Source organism: Aythya fuligula, chromosome 19 (genome assembly GCF_009819795.1).
Source record: "Aythya fuligula isolate bAytFul2 chromosome 19, bAytFul2.pri, whole genome shotgun sequence".
Lineage (NCBI taxonomy): Eukaryota > Metazoa > Chordata > Aves > Anseriformes > Anatidae > Aythya > Aythya fuligula.
The window spans coordinates 5,231,742-5,251,736 of record NC_045577.1 but is presented as its reverse complement, the minus strand read 5'-3'; the positions used below and the strand labels follow the sequence as shown (position 1 = coordinate 5,251,736).

At 57.0% G+C, this 19,995-nt stretch overlaps 1 protein-coding gene across 4 annotated transcripts in view; it reads left to right on the top strand.

Annotated features, from left to right (window-relative positions):
• Positions 1 to 19,786, top strand: part of RALGDS (ral guanine nucleotide dissociation stimulator) — a 45,943-nt gene extending 26,157 nt beyond the window's left edge. For 3 of the 4 annotated variants that reach the window (XM_032200604.1, XM_032200602.1, XM_032200601.1), the window contains exons 2-18: positions 13,361 to 13,471; positions 13,948 to 14,141; positions 14,390 to 14,464; positions 14,629 to 14,822; positions 15,233 to 15,354; positions 15,479 to 15,694; positions 15,819 to 15,922; positions 16,224 to 16,308; positions 16,974 to 17,051; positions 17,150 to 17,236; positions 17,574 to 17,606; positions 17,833 to 17,954; positions 18,076 to 18,171; positions 18,306 to 18,507; positions 18,672 to 18,998; positions 19,135 to 19,249; positions 19,434 to 19,786. In XM_032200604.1, the coding sequence (XP_032056495.1) occupies positions 13,361 to 13,471; positions 13,948 to 14,141; positions 14,390 to 14,464; positions 14,629 to 14,822; positions 15,233 to 15,354; positions 15,479 to 15,694; positions 15,819 to 15,922; positions 16,224 to 16,308; positions 16,974 to 17,051; positions 17,150 to 17,236; positions 17,574 to 17,606; positions 17,833 to 17,954; positions 18,076 to 18,171; positions 18,306 to 18,507; positions 18,672 to 18,998; positions 19,135 to 19,249; positions 19,434 to 19,609 (2,337 nt within the window). In that variant the 3' untranslated portion in view covers positions 19,610 to 19,786. The remainder of the gene's footprint in view (positions 1 to 13,360; positions 13,472 to 13,947; positions 14,142 to 14,389; positions 14,465 to 14,628; positions 14,823 to 15,232; positions 15,355 to 15,478; positions 15,695 to 15,818; positions 15,923 to 16,223; positions 16,309 to 16,973; positions 17,052 to 17,149; positions 17,237 to 17,573; positions 17,607 to 17,832; positions 17,955 to 18,075; positions 18,172 to 18,305; positions 18,508 to 18,671; positions 18,999 to 19,134; positions 19,250 to 19,433) is intronic. The other variant, XM_032200603.1, reaches the window with a different exon arrangement.
• Positions 19,787 to 19,995: the final 209 nt, after the last annotated feature.

Sequence of the window (19,995 nt, the reverse complement as noted above, 5' to 3'; positions counted from 1 at the left end):
CTCGTCGTGCTTCTCCCCCCCCCCGGGAAGCTGTCCCATGCACCCCAGGGGATGAGGCCTTGCACCTCGGGAGGGATTTTGCTGTAGCACGAGGAATGGAGGCTGTGAAAGCGAAGTTTTGGGGGCTGAGAGTGGCTTTGCGTGGCCTCGGCATAGCAGAGAGAGGCGAGCGTCCTCCAGCCCTCCTCTGCTGTCCTCGCTGCCCAGGTTTCCCCTCTGGGCCGTAACGTGGCTCCGTGCTGCTTAACGTGCTGCATCCCAGCGCCTGGGCTTTCCTCCTGGCCCCGAGGAACTTGCTGACAAATTCTTCCTTCCTCCGTGCCATCCGTTTGTGAGCGGAGGCGAGGAAAGGCACAGCCCGGAGCGGGGTTTGGTGACCCACTGCCTCTCGAGCAGCTCGGAGGCTCTTTGAGAGCCTCTCACCTCCTCATGCTCCTGGCTGAGGGCTTCGTGTTGTTCTCTGGGTCGTGTGGAGCGGGTTTTGCTCGCTGTCGTTACACTGCACAACCGGGGAAAGCATGCCAAAAGGCAGAGAAAGCAGAGTTGCTGCGACAACTGTGCTGGCAGCAGCCTGGTGTGGTTGTAATCCCCGGGTAAGGTTTCTCTGCGAGATACACCCTGGGAAGAGAAGGCGGATTATTTGAATGCCCCCTGTAGACCATCGCTGTTTTGCCGAGCTCCACTTTGTCCCTGTGTTGGAAACCAAGGGCTGTGATCCCCCCTCGGCCCTGCACTGGCACAGAGCTGGGCTCGGGGCCGTGCCAGCTGCTGGGGACCATGCCTGGTCCCAGGGGAATAGAGAGGATCCCTGGAAAGCTGCTCAACAGGTGGTGGGGAACATGGATCCTGTTTTCTGCTGAGCCCCTGCGGGTGGCTGTCAGTGGCAGGGCCCTTTGCCTGTATCCCAAGCAACGGTATCGATCTCCCAGGCACCGCACCGAGGTGGCTGTTCGAGGGCTCGCAGCCACGTGCTGCCAAGCGTTCTCCTGCTGATGTTAACCATGGGAAACTGAAAGTTTATACGGAGCCTCTCTAGCTGGCCAAGCTGCTTTGCACACCTTTTGCTTTGTCCTTTTCGGTTCTAATCCAACTCAAATCAGCGGTGAGTGTCCTAGTGCGAATTTATTTGGTGGTTCTCCTCCTGCTCCTTGCTGGAGATGCGTGCTGTAAGCACAACTGCAGATGACACAGACTGAAACTTTCATGAGACTGGCATCACTGAATCTCCAGACAAATGGCGAGGGCTGACGCATATTGAAAAAGCTTGTATTGTTGCTATTTTGGCTCTATTTGTTTTCTGAACAATTAGGAGACTTTCAGTTGCTAAACACATCCTCGAAAACTTGAATTGCTCAGCCCAGATGCCTTGGAGGTCAGTGCTTTTGCTTTATAGCCGGGAAGGAGGGGTGAAGATCTCTCTTAAAAGCCATTTTCTTTTAGCTTCCAGTGGTGCCTGTGGAAGAAGATCCTTTTCTCCCAGCCTCTTCCCCTCCCTGAGGCACAACCTGATATGCCCCGAGCAATTTGCGAGATGAACATCATCTGCTGGTACTCCTCGGTTGAGGACCTGCCTTGTGGCTCCCTTCCAGAAGGGTTTGGAGGCGGCGGCGAGGCTGGGAGCAAGCTGAGATGCTGATTGTTGGTGGCTGCTGCAGGAGGGGAAGAACAGAGGCGGGAGGGATTTTTGATTATTATTTGATATCGTTAGAAGCTGGGGAGAGGTTCCAAAATGTGCTTGTATAAGGATCGTGTTACTCAGGGGCCGCCGTGCCCTGTTTCCATAGGGGTAGGGATCTCACTGAGGCTTCAGTGCTGGATTGGCAGCCCTGGCAGAAATCTTGTTCGGTCCCCAGGGTCCTCACTTGGCCCTCCAGAGCCCCCCCAGATCACTCTGTCATTCTGCTACGGCCCTTTATGTCCCAGCTGTGGGTGTGGGATTGGGACAACTAAATGCAAGCTTAGAGAGTTTCTACACTTCCCCATGCCCAGGTTTGGGGGTGGAATGAGCTCAGATTTTGCAGGAAAAGAGCAAAAGGATGGAAGTTTCAGGAAAAGAGCAAAAGGACTGCTGAGCTGCAAGGATGTCTCACTCGCTCAGCTCCTCTGCTGTGGTGCTGGGTGGTTGGCAGCTGCCATCCTACATTTCAGGCCAGAGCACAGCCTGTTTTCAGGGCCGTACGAGTTGTTCTGGCCATAGGTCTGACTTCACCATGAGTGGCTTCTCCATCACCCTTTCTGCCTCTCTAATTGCCGGCTGCTGCATCCCCCAAGGGACATGTAATTGAAGGAGCAGAGAGCTTATTTAGGTCACTGCAGACCACATGTAAAGGCTGGGCACCCCCTGCTTGTACTTTCTCTAGCACTCTTATCTCCAGAGCTGACTGAGTGACTGTTTTCCAAGCAGTTGTGTTCCTTTTATTTGGATGCATACTTGCAGCAGGGCTGTTTCAGTTCTCAAATATTTCTCTATCTCCCATGGACCCAGCAAGGGGGGAGGAGAAGGCTGTAGCCAAGGAGCAGGATTTGGACACAAGGCTGGTTGTGGCGGGCGAGGGAGCACGCTGCAGCTGGGGGGAGGCCTTCCATACATTGCTTTGTTTATCCCGTGCTCTTCCTGTGCACAGTGCCGGGTTAGACACGAGGGCAGCATCCTTGGCCTCCCCAAAAAGTGTGTTGCTCGTCAAAGGCCTGCGGGACCTTCACTCTGCATCTGTGCGCTGAAAGATGAGCCTGGCGTGAATGGTCGTATGAGGAGGTGCTTGGTGCTTGAGAGAAACTGGCTGAGCATCACGCTGAAACCATATCGCAGCCTCTGTACAAGCCTGAAAGAGCTGTGGGTGGTGGAAGAAGAACCGAGTAGTTTGGCTCCTTAAATTGTCAGAGTTTCTCGTTCCTGTACCACCACTGGGACTGACCACACGGTGCAGCCCTGACCCCCAGAGCCCATCCAGCTTGCACAGCACCCTCTGCAATACCGATGTGCCTGGACTTTGCTCCTGAGCTGTTAGGGAGCCCTCAGCTCTGGCACGAGTGATCCCAGCCGCTCCCCGGGGATCGGCTGGGGCCTGATAAGCGAGGGGCAGGAAGCAGGCGCTGCCTGACGAGCCGGCTTGGGGTGCTGCGGCTGGCCAACACTGAAGTGGCTGTGCTCACGCGTGTAATGCTGTGTTTGCAGAAGGGCTCTTGTGGAGTGGCCTTTTGTTCCCGTAACACCTGGCAGCAGCTCTCCCAGAGGCAGAAGTCCTTCCCAAATCTTGGCAGCGAGCTCATGCCGATCTGCCTCAGTGCGATGAAGTGGTGGCTGCAGCGCCCAGCACCGCCGCTCCTCTCCCTGCCTTTGGTTTGGTTCGTGTTTATGATATGCAAACAATCCCTAAAGCCGACAGCTAGGGCTGCGTTTGTACAGGTTCCTACAGGGCACCACGTTTTTATTAGGTAACCAGCGAGAGTTTAGCACACCTGATGGCCGGTAGTTATGTGACAGTGAAACACTGGTGGGGATGAAGCACCACAGAGGCATACACGTGGCCTGTTTATCTTGCATACCTCAGCGGCACTGAGTTTGCTTTTGTTCCACCATCAGTATGTCAACGAGCCCTGCTATGGGATGGGGCAAGGTGTCCCCTGGCCCTGCACGCCAGGACCCCAGGCACTGTGGAGGCAGGATGGAGGTGGCTCCAGTTGCCAGACAGCAGGCCACGTCCTCAGAGCTGGCGGCAGAGGGGAAAAAAAAATAATAAAAAGTTGTTTTGACTTGCAAACAGCACAGATTGGAGAGGAAAGTCATCAGAGGCAACTTAATCTGGAATGCTGAGGCATTATTTTTAGTGTGGCTTTTCTTTCTGCTAACCACACTTTAACAAACAGCAGCTGAGCCGAGGGCCTGTGTGGAGACCTGGTTTTGAAGGGCTTGCTACCCGTCTTACCAGAGCTGCTCTTCATGTCAGGGAGCAAAACCACAGTGTTTCCCTGCCCTTTGCAGTGGTCGTGTCTCCATGGTGACACAAAAGCTGAGAGCCCTCACCTCTGAGGTTGGTGTTTTGGTCGTGAAATGATGTGTGCTGGGCTCGGGTTGCTCTAGGTCTGGCCTCGGCTCAGGAAACCATCCGGCAGCCACACTGGGCAGGGCACAGTAAGCAGCCCAAGGCTGCTGGTGGCCATCTCGCTGGGATTTCTGATTTTCTGGATGGCACAGGCTGCGAGATCCCATCCCAGAGCTGCAGTGGGAGCTGGCACTGGGACAGCCGGGGCTGGGCTCCCTCGCAGCTCGTGCTTGGTGGTGACTCAGAGCACAGCCATGGTGCGCTGTGGGCGTCACACAAAGTGCTCCTTCCCTCGGCTGCTTCGTTGGGGTGGCACCCCACAAAACCCCTCTCTCCCAGTCCTCATTTCCACAGATTTCAGCACATTCCTCTGCAAAAGTTGCCCCTAAGAGGAGGGGAATGCTCGAGGCTTGATGACCCAGCTTGGTCCGGGCAATGTCACGTGAAAGGAGCCGGGGCAGGAATGTGGGTGCTGCCTCCCACTTTGCACTGACGCTGTCCCACTGTCATTTTGTGAGTCAACTTTTTGGTTGGATTTGTCCCAAAAACTCATTTTGAAACATTTTGAAGCAGAGGGCAAGCCATGGGGATGCTCAGCCCTAGTACCAGGCATCCATCTAGCCCAGGACAGCAGATGAGCCCAGCGAGGCCCATGCTGGTTCACCCAGTGCTGCATGCAGCACAGCGAGGCTTTGGTGTAGTTTTGTCACAAAAAAAAGCTTTGTGATGTGAGGGAATGACTGCCTGTAAGGGGAGGGTAGATGGGAAAGTGGAATAACCCCGCTTGAAGCTGCCCGCTCTCTCCCAGGCACCCCCCACATTTTGGGTAATGCTGGCAGAGGGTTTGCTGCTGCAGGTCCCTCTCTGGCTGATGCTCAGACAGGGTCAGCTGCAGGAGCCGCATTTACAGGCATAGGGATATGGGTCCTAGTAACTAGGGAGGGAATTGGGGCTGGGGGGGACACATCCCACCCCAGACACCCGTCTTTCTCCTGCCACAGCCTCTCTGGATGTGAAGGATCCGGCACACCCAGCTCCCAGGGCAGGGCTCGGGTCCAAGCCTCGCTGCTTGGGCTCCCGGAGTGCATGTTCAGGCACTTGACACCAGCTAGGTTTTTTTTTTCTTTCCAGTTGTTTTCTCTCCAAAGGTGCCAATTAAAATTAAACTCTCAGTTGCTTCAGCTGTGGAAATCAGACCAACTTAGTTGACTTAGCATCCTGACTGCAGGCCCCCCAGGTGTCGGCTTGTTGACTCCTGCCTCTGTACCTGCTTATATAGCACCTACTGCCTCGTTGACACCTAGTTAAGTAATGCTCTGAAGCTGAGATTTTCTTGATTACAAGGCAAAAGCGCTTGCTCTTCTCCCTTCCAGCTTCCCACAGGCAGCAAAGCAGCCGCAGGGAGGGGAAGAGGTGGCAGGGAGCCATCCAAGGGCAAAATGTCCCCCGCTCAGCCCCATGGCAGCCCTATCTGGAGCAAAGGGGTGGCCAGAAGCCCACAGCTGGGATGTGGAGGGGGCTGCGGGTGGCAGGAGGAGGCTGGGACCAGCCAGGGTCAGCCCGCGGCTCCGCAGCAAATGGAGGCACCCGACGTCACGCCGGCCGGGGTGGGAGTTGGGTGCGAGGGGCACGGCCGGCGAACAAAGGCTCGCTTTTATTCCTTTCACCAGCAGCCCCTCGCTGCTGCCTCCCTGCCCTGGATTGTTCGTGCGTTTTCTCTGCTTCAGCTGTTTACTGGGTCACCCCGCTGCGGACGCACGCACAAAGAGCGAGCCATCCGCCGAGGCCATCCCCGTGCCACCAGCACCGCGAGCCCCTCTGCGGCCCCGGGAGCACAGTGGTGGCATTGAGCCGGGCTGGGAGAGCTCCCGAGCCTGCCCTGCTGTGGGGCTGGGGGCATTGGGAGCCTCCCCCCACCTCCCAGGCATCCTCCTCCAGGGTTTCGGGGCCGGGGGGGGGGTCTGGGCTTGTCGTTCTGGGCGATCCTGCCCACGCTTCGATCGCACCAGCTTCGGTGGAGTGAACATAAGTCGACGTAGGCCAATGTAAACACATGGGTGGACACATTCACTTCACGAGGGCTTATTTTGGTGCAGTTTATCTACGCTAAGGAGGTGTCTGAGCTGAATCGAAATGAATCTTGCTCAAATTAAAGCGAGGGGTTGCAGCGCAGTTACCGCAAGCCAGACGGCAGCCAGACAGCTGTGGGTTTTGGGCAGCCTCCAGTTTGTCCACCCCAATCTGTGCATCTTTGAGATGACAGAAAGATAAGACTACTTTTTTTTTCTTTTTTTTTTTTTTCCCCCATTGTAAGCCACAGCCGGTAAGTGAGTGCACAGGCAGCTATGTACAGGTTATCCAGGCTGCTCGGGAACAGCGTGGGCAAAACTCCAGCCCCAGCTGTGCACTTCCTTCGTGCAGGTCACCCACATGGTGGGGGCAAGGGGAGGTTTGGCCAAAGAAGCTGGTTTTAGGGCAATTGATGCTGTTTAAAATTAAATTTTTGGCTGGCTAGACTGGCACATAGGCTGCAAGCTGAGAGCAGGAGAATGTTTATTGAAGGCTTTGTGTTTCTGGGAATGTAAAGACTTTTGGGAACTCGCTAGCTTGAAAATGCTGATACATGCAAGGGACAAAGTGTTTCCCTGGAAATGCAACGACAAACAGATCTGTGTGCCCTGTGCTGGTCCTGAAGTCAGAAATATACTGGTGAATGTGTGTGAAGGCATAATTGAAAGCTCAGCAGTGAGCATCCCAGTGAGTTGCAAGGTCTGTCAGCTCCAACGCCGACCCAGGCGCTTCCCCTTGGCTGCCACGCCGCGGTTCTTGCTGACGCAGAGGTAGCACGCTTGGTGCAAAGGGCCCTGTTCCAGCATTGGAAGCAACAGGGTACTACAAAGACAGGTAGGCTTAACTGTCTTCTCTTTGGGACACACACACCCTGTTCTCTTCACATCTGAACGAGGCATTATGGGGCTATCATGTTGCGTGAGACCTACAGGTGCTACTGTAGACAAAAAAAATGCATTTCAGTTTTGGAGCTCGTTTCTGTGACGTTCCTTGCAGATTTCTCCGTTCCACCTCGGTGAAATACAGACCTTTTGTTCCGAGCCAAAATGACTTACTGTGAACCACTTGATCTTTATTTACTCTTACAGAGCAATAGGCATTAATTTTTTATACACCAGTTGTCACCAGCCACGTGGTTCTGGTTTCACTTCCAGTAATTGCCCTCCGGGTGAGTCCGTAGCGGAGCGGTGGCTCTGCAGGCACAGGCCAGCTGCGTCCCTCGTAAGCAAGGCTGGCCGGGTAGGCGTTGGCGCTGAGCGGGGATGCTGCAGAAACGCACACCAAAGTGATCACGAACGCAAAGCGAAGCAATGTGGAGCAAGAGCTGGAACTGCTGCGTCAGCCGGATCCTTTTTCCATGAACTTAGAGAGGAAGCAAAACCTGCTGCTCTCAGTTTTCTGCTCCGTTTCAGCAGCCTGCGAAGGGAGCCCTTCCTGGCACGTCCCTGGGTGGGAGGCGTGAGGGGAGTCCTGCTCTAGGGGCAGCCTAGGCTGGGCTTTCGCTTAGGATGCAGCTGCCTGGAGGTGTTGGTGGTCTTTGTGTGCCCCAGGGTGTAAGGAACACAGGGTCTGGAGTGACACCGCCAGCCACTGTGGTGTCTCTGGCACTGCCCGTGGCAGACGTGGCTTGTTTTTCCCAGGGGAGTCCCCAGAGCAAGGCCGATCTCCTGCAGCCCTCAGAGGTCGGCAGGGATGCAGTGGGCACGCAGCATTTTTGCAGGTCCCATTCTCGACTTCCAGACCATAAAAAGAGCGAAAAAGTTTCGATGTGTGGGAAGGCTCGGGGTTTTCTCTGAAAGCAAAACAAACGCGAACGGGGGAGGAATCCAGTGTATCTGCTCTGTCTCGTTTCTGGACCCAAGCGCTGAGCTCCTAATCCTCGCTCCAGCCACTGACTCACTGCGTGCGAGTCACAAGACGCCTTTGTACCAGATCCTCCAGCCGCTGCTTTCTCTTCTCCCTAAGCCACACGGGCGGAGACGGCTGCCTTTGAATATCCTCCCCAAGCACGCTGGGTTACGAACGCAGGCACCGCCAGCAGGATCAGGCCTGCCCTGTCTCAAACAGTGCCCTCGGGCAGGCCCTGATGGAAGAGGTGCCAAAGCCTCCTGCGAGGCAGATGGGGGTGACACGTCCCCACCGCCACCCATCCCTGCCTGGGGGTGCCAGGGGGGGATTTATGGCCCCCGGCTGCTCCCCGTGGTTGCTGGCTGCAGCTGCCCCTGCTTAAACACCTGAAGCAGAGCAGAAGCAGAGCTGAGCGTGTCAGGGAGCCTCGGCTGCGGAGCCAAGCAGCTGATGGGTGAGAACAGGCCCTCAGCTGTTGCCACTGTCCTGGTATCCTGGCAAAAATACCCCCTTTTCACAGCGGGTTTAAGTTTAGCTTCTGGCCCTTTTTCTATTCTTTTCCTGTTTCCCCCTCTGTCATTATTTTTTCATGGGCTGTTGGAAGCGTTCCTGGTCTGAAGTGGCTCAGAGGAGGCAGGAAGGAAGGCGGAGAGTGTCGAAAACCCGAAGAAGAAAACACATCCATCTGCTGAGCACCCCAGCGCTGCAGCTCCGTGCGGGGCAGGGGCCGGGATTCGAGCTCCATCAGCAGCGATGTGATACAGCACAGGGGGAGAGGAACGGCCTGGGATCGAGCTGGAGTGCTGGCTGGAGACAGCCGTGACACCCAGCAAAGCTTGGTCACTGCTGGGTGGGTGTTTGGGAGCTCCTGGCCTCGATGGGGCTGCTGATCCAAAGCACGTGCTGGGGGTGACCATCAGCACCGGGCGCGTTTCCTTTCCCCAAGCACAGGGAGGTTCAGCGCTGCCTCTGGGTGGTCTCTGCAGCCTTCCCGAGCACGGCTGGGGAAAGGAAAGCTGGGGAAAGGAAACCGAGGAGCAGAAGGGCTGACCCTGACCGGCAGAGCCCTGGGGGGAACATCAGCCCTGGGGGGGTTTTGCCTGGAAGTCCCCACCAGGCAGAGTGTTGTAGGGTGTTGTGCTGCGTGTGCTTATTTTGGGCGAGCAGGACAGAGGGCACTTCTGCTTCTGCGGTCTGTATCTGTGGTTCACGGAACTCAAGTTGTTTTCCTTTCACTAGATGAAGGTGGATTTATTTTTTTTCTAATTTCCTTTTACATAACGCTGTGCATTTTCGTTTACATAAGAGGCCCCAGAGTTACCGCCGTGCGTTGCATGGGTTCAGGATCTGCTCCCCAGGGTGAAACAAAAGTGAACTTGGGGCTTGTGTAAACTGTGGAGGACGTGGTCCTGGGTTTCTTTCATTTCTGGAAGTGCCAATTTCCCATTGCTGGTGGGAAGGCGTTACTGTGAGAAGGGACTGGAGACTGCAAAGTCCAAACCCGTTGTACTGCCTGCAGAACACACATTTTGCGTTGCCCAGCTGAAAGGGAGCAGAGTAACACGAACATCTTGATCTTTAAACCAGCTGTTGTTCAGGGAGCATCAGTAAAAGCACTTTAAGCAGTCTTGTCTCATCCGTGTGTGCTGAAATTAATACCTTTTCCCACTAACAGTTCATTACTCTGTGCCTTTGGAGGCCAATGCACTAAGCCATGGCACGTGGGACCAGTGCTGTGAAGACCTGGTAATTGTTGGCTAATTGTGCGTGATGTGCAGGAATGTTGTCACAGTTAATCCTGCGCTGGGCTCCTGTCTTACTAAACCCACCTTTGTGATTTATCTCAATGCTTTCTAGAATGCAGTTTCCTAGCCAATATGTTCCTTGCTGTTGGGATTTTGCATTTTTCTCCCCTTCAGCTGATGAGAAGGGGCAAAGGCAGGTTCCCTGCTGCCCTGTGCCTTGTCCCTGACACTGCAGCCCTTCTTCCAGGCTTGCTTGGCTAAATCCTAGAGCTCGTTATTAAACCTCCGTGTGAAGACGTGGGGTTCAGCACCGTGCTGTGTACCAGAACATGCGCCCGGGAGTGGAAGAGTTGATTGCACGGAGCAGGAATTCCTCCCTGGTGTAGTCACCAAGGCTTTGAAGTCAGGTCCGGAGCTCCCCACTGCTCCCGCAGCCCAGGGCTATCCGCGGCTCCAAGAGGCGGTCTCTGAAACCAGGCAAGCCATCTGGCGCGGCCTCCAGTTTCATATTTCAGGGGATGAACTCCTGCCGAGTTCACTTACGGCTGCTTTTTTGCAAAAGCTTCCAGCTCTTGCAGAATTTTGTCCCATTCCCCCCCCGTTCAACACGCGAAGGGCTCTCCCGTGCCCCCACCCGAGCAGGAGCAGGGCTGCGTGCCGAGAGGGAGAAACTGGGGGCACGTGGTTGGGTTTGATGTCTTCCCTTTTTTTGATGCCCATTTTCTTGAAATGCTTTCTGTCCCGTTTTCTGGGACGCTGAGTTCCTGAATATGAGTTTGGTGGAGGGTACAAATGCCATAACCATCGACGTGCTCAGAGTTAGAGCTGTCACGGAAAAGCTTTGCTGAATTTTGCTGCAACCATCTGAAGTGCTGCCTGGGCCTGCTGGCCGCAGCTCTGCTACCAAGTCAGTGCAGTGAGTGGAAGGGGCTGCTCACCCACACCTCTGCTCGGCTATTTAGGTTAAGGTGCTGGTGAGGGAGGCTTTGGTTGTGGGTGCCAGGCTGTGGTTGTGCCACTGAGGTCTCACTCACGTTCCCTTCTGCTTTCCAAGCTGGAAAAGTCCAGCAGACAACAAATACCTGCTGCAGCAGCAATATCTACCCGTGCTTGTCTGTCAGAGCTCTTTTGAGACCGTTCTGGGGATGTTTCTCTTTGGTTGACTTGCTGGAAGTCCTACAGGGAGCTGGTGCGAGTGGCAGGCAGGATTTCAGAGCTGTCGGTGCTCATCCCATAACTATAAGCCATGGCTGGGGGTTCTGAGCTCTGCCAGCCCTGCCTCTGGTCCTTCATCTCCCCACGTGCAAAGGGAGAGCTGTGGGTTAGGAGCAGGTGCTGAGGTGGGGCTGCCCCGGCTGTGTCCTGCTGCTGCTTTTTGCTCCGTTAGTTTTTAACGAGCATGTGCCGAATGCACAATCAGCATCTCGGAGAAAGAGCAGGAGGAAAGAGGAAGCTCACGCAGAATATAAATAACCAAATTTTAAAATGTACCAGTGTAGCAGCTCGCCCGGCTCTTGGCATGAGCCTAGCTGGAAACCGCTCGGAAGCTGCGTTCTGTGCGTGTGGTTTGCAAAGGGGGAACTTCAGGGGACATCGCACGAGTCAGCAAGACAGAAAATGAATGAATCCGACGGTCTCAAATATAGGAAGGAAACGAAATTTGCTTCTACGCGCATTAAAATTAGGTGCACCCTCTGCACGTGACATGAAATACAAGAGTGGAAACCCTTGCGTTTGTGGCAAGAGTTTCCACTGGAGTTGCACAGCAGCTGCCAATGATTCATGCATTGATCCTGGGACATTTTGTCCTCTCCTACAATTTGATTTCTTTATTAATTTAATTGCATCTCAACAAGCATCTGGTTTTGGATGGCTCTTTGTGTCTGGGGTTTATAACTGCCTAGCCAAATATCTTTTTGGAGTTAGGCTGTATGGGGGTCTGGTCCTGCTGGAGCTTTCCTCCATCCCAAACTGGGAAGTTTCCAAAGCTTTTCCTTCTATGTGTTAGAAACAGCTTCCACAGGGGGAAGACAGACATCCTGGTTGGCATAGGATCAAGTTGGGTTGGCATGGGATCGCTCCAAGTGCCTGGTGTGGACATGGGGCTGCAGTGGTGTCGACAGAGCTCTTTTGGGGTCGTGCCGGTCCCCCTGGTTCCCTGCTAAGGCGAAGCAGCTTGTGGGGTCAGGAGCAGCTCACCTGGCCCAGGAGCACCTCACTGCTCTCACTTTCATGTCCGATGGCATGGGTGGCCACTCTGGCAGGGCTCTCAGCAGCCCAGAGTCTTGCTGAGACAAGAGGGAGATGTGCAGGAAGGCTCAGGGCACACCTTGCTGGTGGGTGAGCGCGTTTCGCTCTGGAAATTCAGGCCTGTCTATACCTGAAAGCACATTTCTGCTGTAACTTATCCCAGAGCACGGAGGAAGATGGATGCAGGCGTCCAGGATTTCTGTCTGTCTCTGCGTGGGTGCTGCCAGGGTCGGTTGGATGGGGTCGGGTGTTCACAGCTGCAGTTAGGAGCCTCGTGGCACCTCTGAGCTTCAGCAAGCCAAACGCCTTGGCACGAAGTGAGAAGAGCAGGTTCAGTAGCAAGTGAGGAAGAAGTCCAATAACCCTGTCCTGAGGGATTCTCTGTCCTCATTCATTACAGCTGTGAGTAAGAGGCTCTTTAAAGTTTTCCCCTTGCTCTCTGAGCTGGTTGTGATTCTCTGCCTTAATTCCTCGCTAATAACAAGCGTTTGACGTGAGCACGGGGCGGTAATAACACGGCGATCGCTGCTGTGATGATAAAGGACGGTGATGAGGAGCAGGTTAGAGCAGGCTTGGATCTGTCTGCTCAGGTTGTGCTTGGTGCTTTCTGCTCAGCATCTCCTGAGATGTGCGGCATCGACTGGAGCCGTGGTCCTCGTGTCCACGGGGGGCGGTTTGGGACGGGGGGTTTTGTGCCCTGCAGGCTGCAGGGAAAGCCGTGGGCTGGCAGCGTGCTGTGCCCCCCTGAGTGTGGTCACCTCCCCCTGCTCAGGAGGGAGGGAGATCCCTGCTGAGGGATCTGCAGAAATCCTCTCAGGGAGGCGCTGATTCAGCAGAGCATGGTGGGGAGAGGGCTGGGCCAAATCTGGGGGGGTCTCCACATCCCCAGAGCAGAAAGAAGAGCCTCGTGGCTGGGTCAGGATGTGCCCCGGGGGTGCAGCAACCTGTCTGTTTGTCCCTGAGGCCACCCCACTGCTGCTCACTGGGGTTTTCCCCCAGATTTGAGCTTCCCTCTTGAGTTTCTGCCCAGTGTGCGTGGCCAACACTGCCTGGAGCTGATGGGCAGTTTGGTTTCACGGCCATTATTTGCTATCCATGGTGCAAAATGGCTTGCAAGTGCTTGAGGTGCTTGGGGCAGATTACCAAGATTATATCCAGAGCCAGCAGCAATGTCACCTTACTGCCCGTAAGGCCACAGGGAGGGGGACAGCCGGGACACAGAGGTTTGGCTCTGCCTGGGTGCGGGCTCTGGGTCCAGCTGCCCCAAAGGGCTGGTGCTGCCGGCTTTGGGTTTGGGGAGCAAAATCCCTTTGGCTTGCCAGGACGCCCCGTACAGGCTCACGAGAGCACCTCTGCCACCTGTTACCCTCCTTATCTCATGGTGTATCGTGTTGTCTCACGCAGAGCTCCACACAGGAGATCGGAGAAGAGCTGGAGGATGGTGTGATCTACAGCATATCGCTCCGGAAGGTGCAGCTCCATCACACGGCCAACAAAGGGCAGCGGTGGCTGGGGGTAAGCTGGGGCTCGGCCAGCATCGCTCCGTGGGGTGTTTTGTGATGTTTCCCTGCCAGACAGGGTGATCTGATCTGGGGGCTCGGCAGGGTCCGTACCAGCCCGCATCCTGCCCTCTTCTTGTGCCCCTGGATGCTCCTGGTCTGGGAGCTCCTTCCCAGCCTTATCCCTAAATGAGGTATTTAATCTGGGAGAGGGGGGCTGGGAGCACCGCTGTCCTCTGCCCCATGGGAAAAAGGATTGAGGGAAACAATCTGAAGCCTCGTTTTGCAAAATGGGGCAACCCTGATTTGCAGCTGGATTTCAGCAACCCTGGGGCTTCCCTGTCCCCAAACCCCATCAGGGAGTCCCAGGCACTGCAGGGGTCCCTGCCCCAGCTGAGACCCGAACAGCTCTTGCTGAGCTGATGGGACCACGTCGTGTTTGCATGTGTCTGCTTCGTCCAGCCCACTGACTCGTGCTCCTTGTCCTGGCAGTTTGAGAACGAGTCGGCCTTAAACCTCTACGAGACGTGTAAGGTGCGGACGATAAAGGCTGGGACCTTGGAGAAGCTGGTGGAGTACCTGGTCTCGGCCTTCAAGGGCAATGACTCCACCTACGTCACCATCTTCCTGTGCACGTACCGGGCCTTCGCCACCACCAAGCAAGTGCTGGACCTGCTGCTCAACAGGTGAGGCTGCCCCGTGCCCCAAAATGCAGCTGGGGGTGGCTGATGCCCAAGCCCCTTCGGCCAGGAGAGCTCCAGCATCTTCTGCCACATGGTGGAGGTCTGATGGGCTTCTCCCAGCCCCATCAGCACGAAGGTTTTGGGGTGGGTTGAGGAAGAAATGCTCATCCTGGTCCCTGGGGGAGATGTGGAGGGAGAAGAGGCAGAGCTGAGTGCAGGACCCTCACTGTCTCCTCGCTGTGCCCTGCCAGGTATGGCAAGCTCCACGCGCAGGCGAACGGGGACCACGCCAGGCACGTTGTGGATGAGAGGATGGAGCTGAAGAAGTAAGTCTGACCACGCTGCGGGTCACCCAGAGACAGGGGGCTCTGCTGATGGCCCTGTGGCTCATGCGTGGAGGCATGCGATGTCCCACGGGCCCGTGGGTGCACACGGGTACCTCGTGGCACCCGATTCTCACACGGGCCTGCCCGCGTTCCTCTCCTCGCAGCACCATCTCCTCCATCCTGGGCGCCTGGCTGGACCAGTACTCAGAGGACTTCCGCAAGCCCCCAGACTTCGCCTGCCTCAAGCAGCTCATCTCCTACGTGCGCCACAACATCCCCGGCTCGGACCTCGAGCGCCGAGCCCGCATCCTGCTGGCCCAGTTCCAGCAGCAGGAGCAGAGCGAGACCGAAGCAGAAGGTGGGATGGAGGTTCCCTGCTCACCGGGGTGTTTGGGGCTGCAGGGAGAGCAGTACTGGTTAGCACTGAGGGTCTCCAGAGCCTTTGCTCTGGAGCCTTTGGCCACCACGTGGCTAAAACCCCTGTAAATACTGCCTGCGTTTACATGGAGACACACCGGGAAGCTAATCCAGCTGAACTAGAGGTGGTATTTCTTAGGGGATTAGTTAATCTGCCTTTAATCCTTCGTGGACGTTGGTATCCAGGTGAAAATGCCCGTCCTTCTACCTGGGCCTAGTTTATTTGAGCAGACGGAGATTAGGAGCTCTGAGGTGGGCTGTGGGTGTCTGCAGGGGCTGGCATGGGATGTGTGGTGTGGTGCTGAGCTCGTGGCCGCCCTGTGGTGCTCAGCTTCATGCCGTTTCTCACAGCTGTGGAGCACGGCGGCTGCACGTTCCAGCTGGTGGAGGAGAATGGGGTCGGGGACGGGAAGTCGGATTTCCTCTCCTTCTCCCCAGAGATGGTGGCGGAACAGTTCACGCTGATGGATGCTGTGAGTACTCACTCAGAAGGTGCTCTGCCCACCTGCTGCTCCGGGCACAAGCCTGCCTGCTCCCTTGCTCCTGGCTGCCTCTTTTCCCCCAAAAAAAACACGTCTCCATCCCCTTATCTTCCAGGAGCTGTTTAAGAAGGTGGTGCCTTACCACTGCCTGGGCTGCATCTGGTCGCAGCGAGACAAGAAAGGCAAAGAGCACCTGGCACCCACCATCCGTGCCACGGTCTCGCAGTTCAACAGCGTGGCCAACTGCGTCATCGCCACGTGTCTCGGAGACCGGTCCCTGAAGCCGCAGCAGAGGGCTAAAGTGGTGGAGCGGTGGATCGAAGTGGCTCGGGTAGGACAGCACCATCCTGCTCGCCTCCTGCCCCTGCCCGGAGCTGGGGTTTGGCAGTCTGGGCATTGCAGCAGGTCCCTTGGCTTTGTTTTTTTTAACACGGGGTCCCTTTGTCTGTCCCCAGGAGTGCCGCCTCCTGAAGAACTTCTCCTCCCTCCGAGCCATCCTCTCGGCTCTGCAGTGCAACGCTGTTCACCGGCTGAAGAAAACGTGGGACGAGGTCCTGCGGTGAGCAGCAGTTGCTGGGGTCCTGCTGGGAGGTCTCAGGGGAGGTTGTGCTGCTGTTGTGGCTCTTTAATGCATGGAGGGGATCACTGCAGCTCTGGCTTTGCCCAGAACCCAGGGATCTAAGGAGGAAATAAAAGCAGCATTGCCTGCTTCTCCTTTCCATCCGAAACACCCTGGGATAACCTCAGACAGCAAGGCTTGCTGGAGCTGCGAGCTTTGCTGGGGTCATTTGGGTGAGCAGAAGAGAGCCCGAGGAAGCGTGGCACTGTTGCTGACTTCCCCCTGTGTTTCCCCCGAGCAGGGAGAGCTTCCGCACCTTCCACGAGCTCTCGGAGATCTTCTCTGACGAGAACAACCACTCCCTGAGCCGGGAGCTTCTCATTAAGGTACGGGGAAGCGGGCACCCACATCGCTGTACGTCTGACACGGAGCTTAGGCTGATGCTGGCAGAAATCTCCGCGTTGCTCCAGCTGCCAGCCCTGGCGGAGCTGCTGGGGCTGCAGGCAGGGGGTTTGGAGCAGGCTGGGCTTTCTGCTTCTCCACCCAAAAGTCGTCATTGCCTGAAGCGCTCAGAGCAATTTAGCCAGCAGAGATAAGCAGTGGGATGTGATCCTGTGCACCAGATGACGGCTGCTCCCCAGAGGCAGCTGCGTTTGAGCAGCCTGGTGCAAAGGGCAGAGCTCTCGGGAGGCCTCTTGGTTTAAGGTTGGGCTGTGGGGTCTGTGAAAGGCTGCAGCCCCAGCGTCCTTCCCGCAGCTTTCCAGCCTCGCTGCAGATCGGGGCTGAGATCACACAAAACACAAAAGGGAACAAAACATCCCATTGAGGAGCTGTTTATACAGAGGGCTGGAAATGGGAGCAGCCTTTCCTATTCACTGAGGCTCTCCTCCCTGTTTGCCATGGAAAAGCTCAGCCTTGATTTCCTCCTTTTCCCCTCATTCCTCTTAACCTCTGCGAGCAAATTCCACCAGTAAAAGAGGGTGTGAACTTTAGCTCCTCTCTTGTAATGGTTTCCCACCCGCGCTGATCCCCACTTCTCCCCACCACCCAGGAGGGCACGTCCAAATTCGCCACCTTGGAGATCAACCCCAAGAGGGCTCAGAAGCGGCAGCAGCAGCAGCGAGAGATGGTGAGTGGGGCACGGCCCTTCCCGTGTCCCCTTCCTGGTGGCTCTCTGGGCTGGGCTCAGCTCTTCGCTGACCCCAGCTGTCCCTTGCTGTCCCCCAGGGCGTGATGCAGGGCACCATTCCTTACCTCGGCACCTTCCTCACAGACCTGGTGATGCTCGACACGGCCATGAAGGATTTCCTGGACGTACGTACCTCCGTCTCTATCCTCCAACCCCTCTCCTTCCTCCACCCAGGCATCCCCACAGCCTGGAGTGGAAAATGGGGGCGGTTCCCCGTAGATCTCACTCTGCCCCACTGTGTGTCCTATATCCAACGCTTCCCCCTCTGTGTTCTATATCCAGTGCTGCCCCCTGTGCATCCCATACCCATCGCTGCCCCTGTGCCTCCATTCCCTGGCCGTTCTCGCACTGCCCCTTGGCGGGCACAGCCCGCACTGCAGCGGCTCCAAGCTGGGCAGGCAGAGGGCTGGGAGCAATTCTCCTTCCCCTGCTTCCCACTGACCTCTGTTCCTTCTTTTCCAGGGAGGGCTGATCAACTTTGAGAAGAGAAGGAAGGTGAGAGCTTCACCGTGGCATGGGCACAGCTGGGTGGAGGGAGGAGGCTGGCTTTGTGCAAGCCCAGGCTCTGCCGGTCTCTTTGGGGTCGATCTCTCTTTTTCTTTGCTGTGGTGTTCTTCATTTTGGGGAGGGAGATCTCTGTGCACAGGGCTGAGCTTTTTAGGGGCGTGTGGGCGTGCTGAGGCTGGCAAACATCCGTTCTGACTGCCTCCGTTGGCTGCAGGAGTTTGAAGTCATCGCTCAGATCAAGCTGCTTCAGTCGGCCTGCAACAACTACAGCTTCACGCAGGAGGACCACTTCGTGGACTGGTTCCACAGCCTGGAGCGGCTCAGCGAGGCCGAGAGGTGAGCACGAGCGGGGCTGAGCTGCTCCTGCTGCACAGGGAAGCCCCTGGCTCATCGCCTCCAGCTCTGCAGCCTTCACCTTGCCCCGTCGAGCTGCAACCTTCCTCTCCTCTCCCCCCAGCTACGGGCTGTCGTGTGAGATCGAGCCGCTGTCGGAGTCAGCCAGCAACACGCTGAAGGCCAAGAAGAACACGGGCATCATCAAGCGATGGAGCGAGTGAGTCCACTCGTCCCGGCGGGATGCGGGGCGGAGGCGGGTGCCAAGGCCGTCTCCACGGTGGCCGCAGTGGTGCTGGGCCATCCTTTCCTCATCCCGCTCCCTTCTCACCCTGCCCCTGTCCCTCCCGGCAGCCGGCAGCCGCCGAGCAGCGAGCCCTGTGCCAGCGGCAGCTCCCACTCCAAGTCCTTCGACCAGCTCAAGTGCGGGCAGTACCTGTGCAGCGGGGACGCCACCGACTCGGTCAGCGTCACCTCTGCCGGCTCCAGCAGCTCGGACGTGGAGGAGATCAACATCAGCTTCATCCCCGAGTCCCCCGACTGCCAGGAGAAGAAGGTATGGGGCAGCTCGTGGGGAGGCAGGCGTGCCCTTCACGTGGGGACAGCCCTCAGCCTGCTTTGGGGCTGGGGGCCTCGGCGTGGCGGGGTCTCACGCCTCCGGTGGCTGTACGTCCTCTGCTGGCGCAGGGCAGTGAGATCCCTCTGGCCTCCCTTCCCCAGCACTCGTACACCCCGTCTGTGGCTGATGGAGAAGCTAAAACCACTGTGTCCTCCGCATCCCCTCTCCTCCCTGCCCTCCAGTTCTGGGAATCCACCTCCCTCTCCTCCCTGGACACGTCGGGCATCGGCTCGGGCTCCAGCAGTGCCTCGTCCTCCTCCGTCTCCTCCACGCCGGTGACAGCCTCCCGCACCCACAAGCGCTCAGTCTCCGGCATCTCCAGCTACTCGTCCCTCTCGCTGCCCCTCTACAACCAGCAGGTCGACGACTGCTGCATCATCCGCGTCAGCCTGGCCGTGGACAACGGCAACATGTACAAGAGCATCCTGGTGAGCAGCGGGGAATTTGGGCAGGGGGGGCTCGCCGGGCTTGGACACGGGCATGTCCCACACCGGGAGGAGACGGAGGCGGGAGGTTTTGCAGTGTTTTGTCCCCTCTTCGGTTAATAATGCTCTGTGCCTGCAGGTGACGAGCCAGGATAAGACCCCGGTGGTTATTCGCAAGGCCATGGCCAAACACAACTTGGACGGGGACCGGCCTGAAGACTACGAGCTCGTTCAGATCATCTCGGAGGAGAGAGGTGCGTACCGGGGTGCGGGAGGCTTTCCAGGCCCTGGCTGTCTCCCCAGCTGACCACACCTCAGCCTGGGGAGCACAGGGGGGAGCAGGGCCGGGAGGTGGCAGCAGGGGGGTGCCAGCCCCCAGGGACTGCTCGCAGCCCCTTTCGGGGTGCCCAACTGACCCCTGTCCTTGGACACTTCTAGAGCTGAAAATCCCCGACAACGCCAACGTCTTCTACGCCATGAACTCGGCCGCCAACTACGACTTCGTGCTGAAGAAGCGGGGTTTCTCCAAGGGGGTGAAGATCAAGCACGGCTCCAGCTCCACCCTGCCCAGGATGAAGCAGAAAGGCCTGAAGATCGCCAAAGGCATCTTCTAGCCTCAGCCCCACTGCCACCCCTCACCGACGGGGCCTTGGGGGCAGGCTGCTCCGGGCCCGGCTGTGGCTGGTCCCCGTGCCACCGGCACGGCGAGGAGCGACCCTCGCCTGCACCGAGAGCCAGGGCGCTTTGGCAACCGGTGGCCTCCGCCTCTCTCTGCACAAGCTCCTGTTTCAATCAGGTCTTTTTTTTTTTTTTTTTTTTTTTTTTTTTTCCCTCTACACAGGAAGGCAGCGGGGGGAAATCTCTCTGTTTTATTATTTTTATTTTTCAAACCTTCCACGGTGCGCCACTCGTCCAGCCGCCGGCCTGCCCAGAGCAGGAGCCCGCCTCTCTGCCGTAGGTGCCTTGTGTCCGCGCGAGCCGGGGAGCGGAGGCCTGCAGA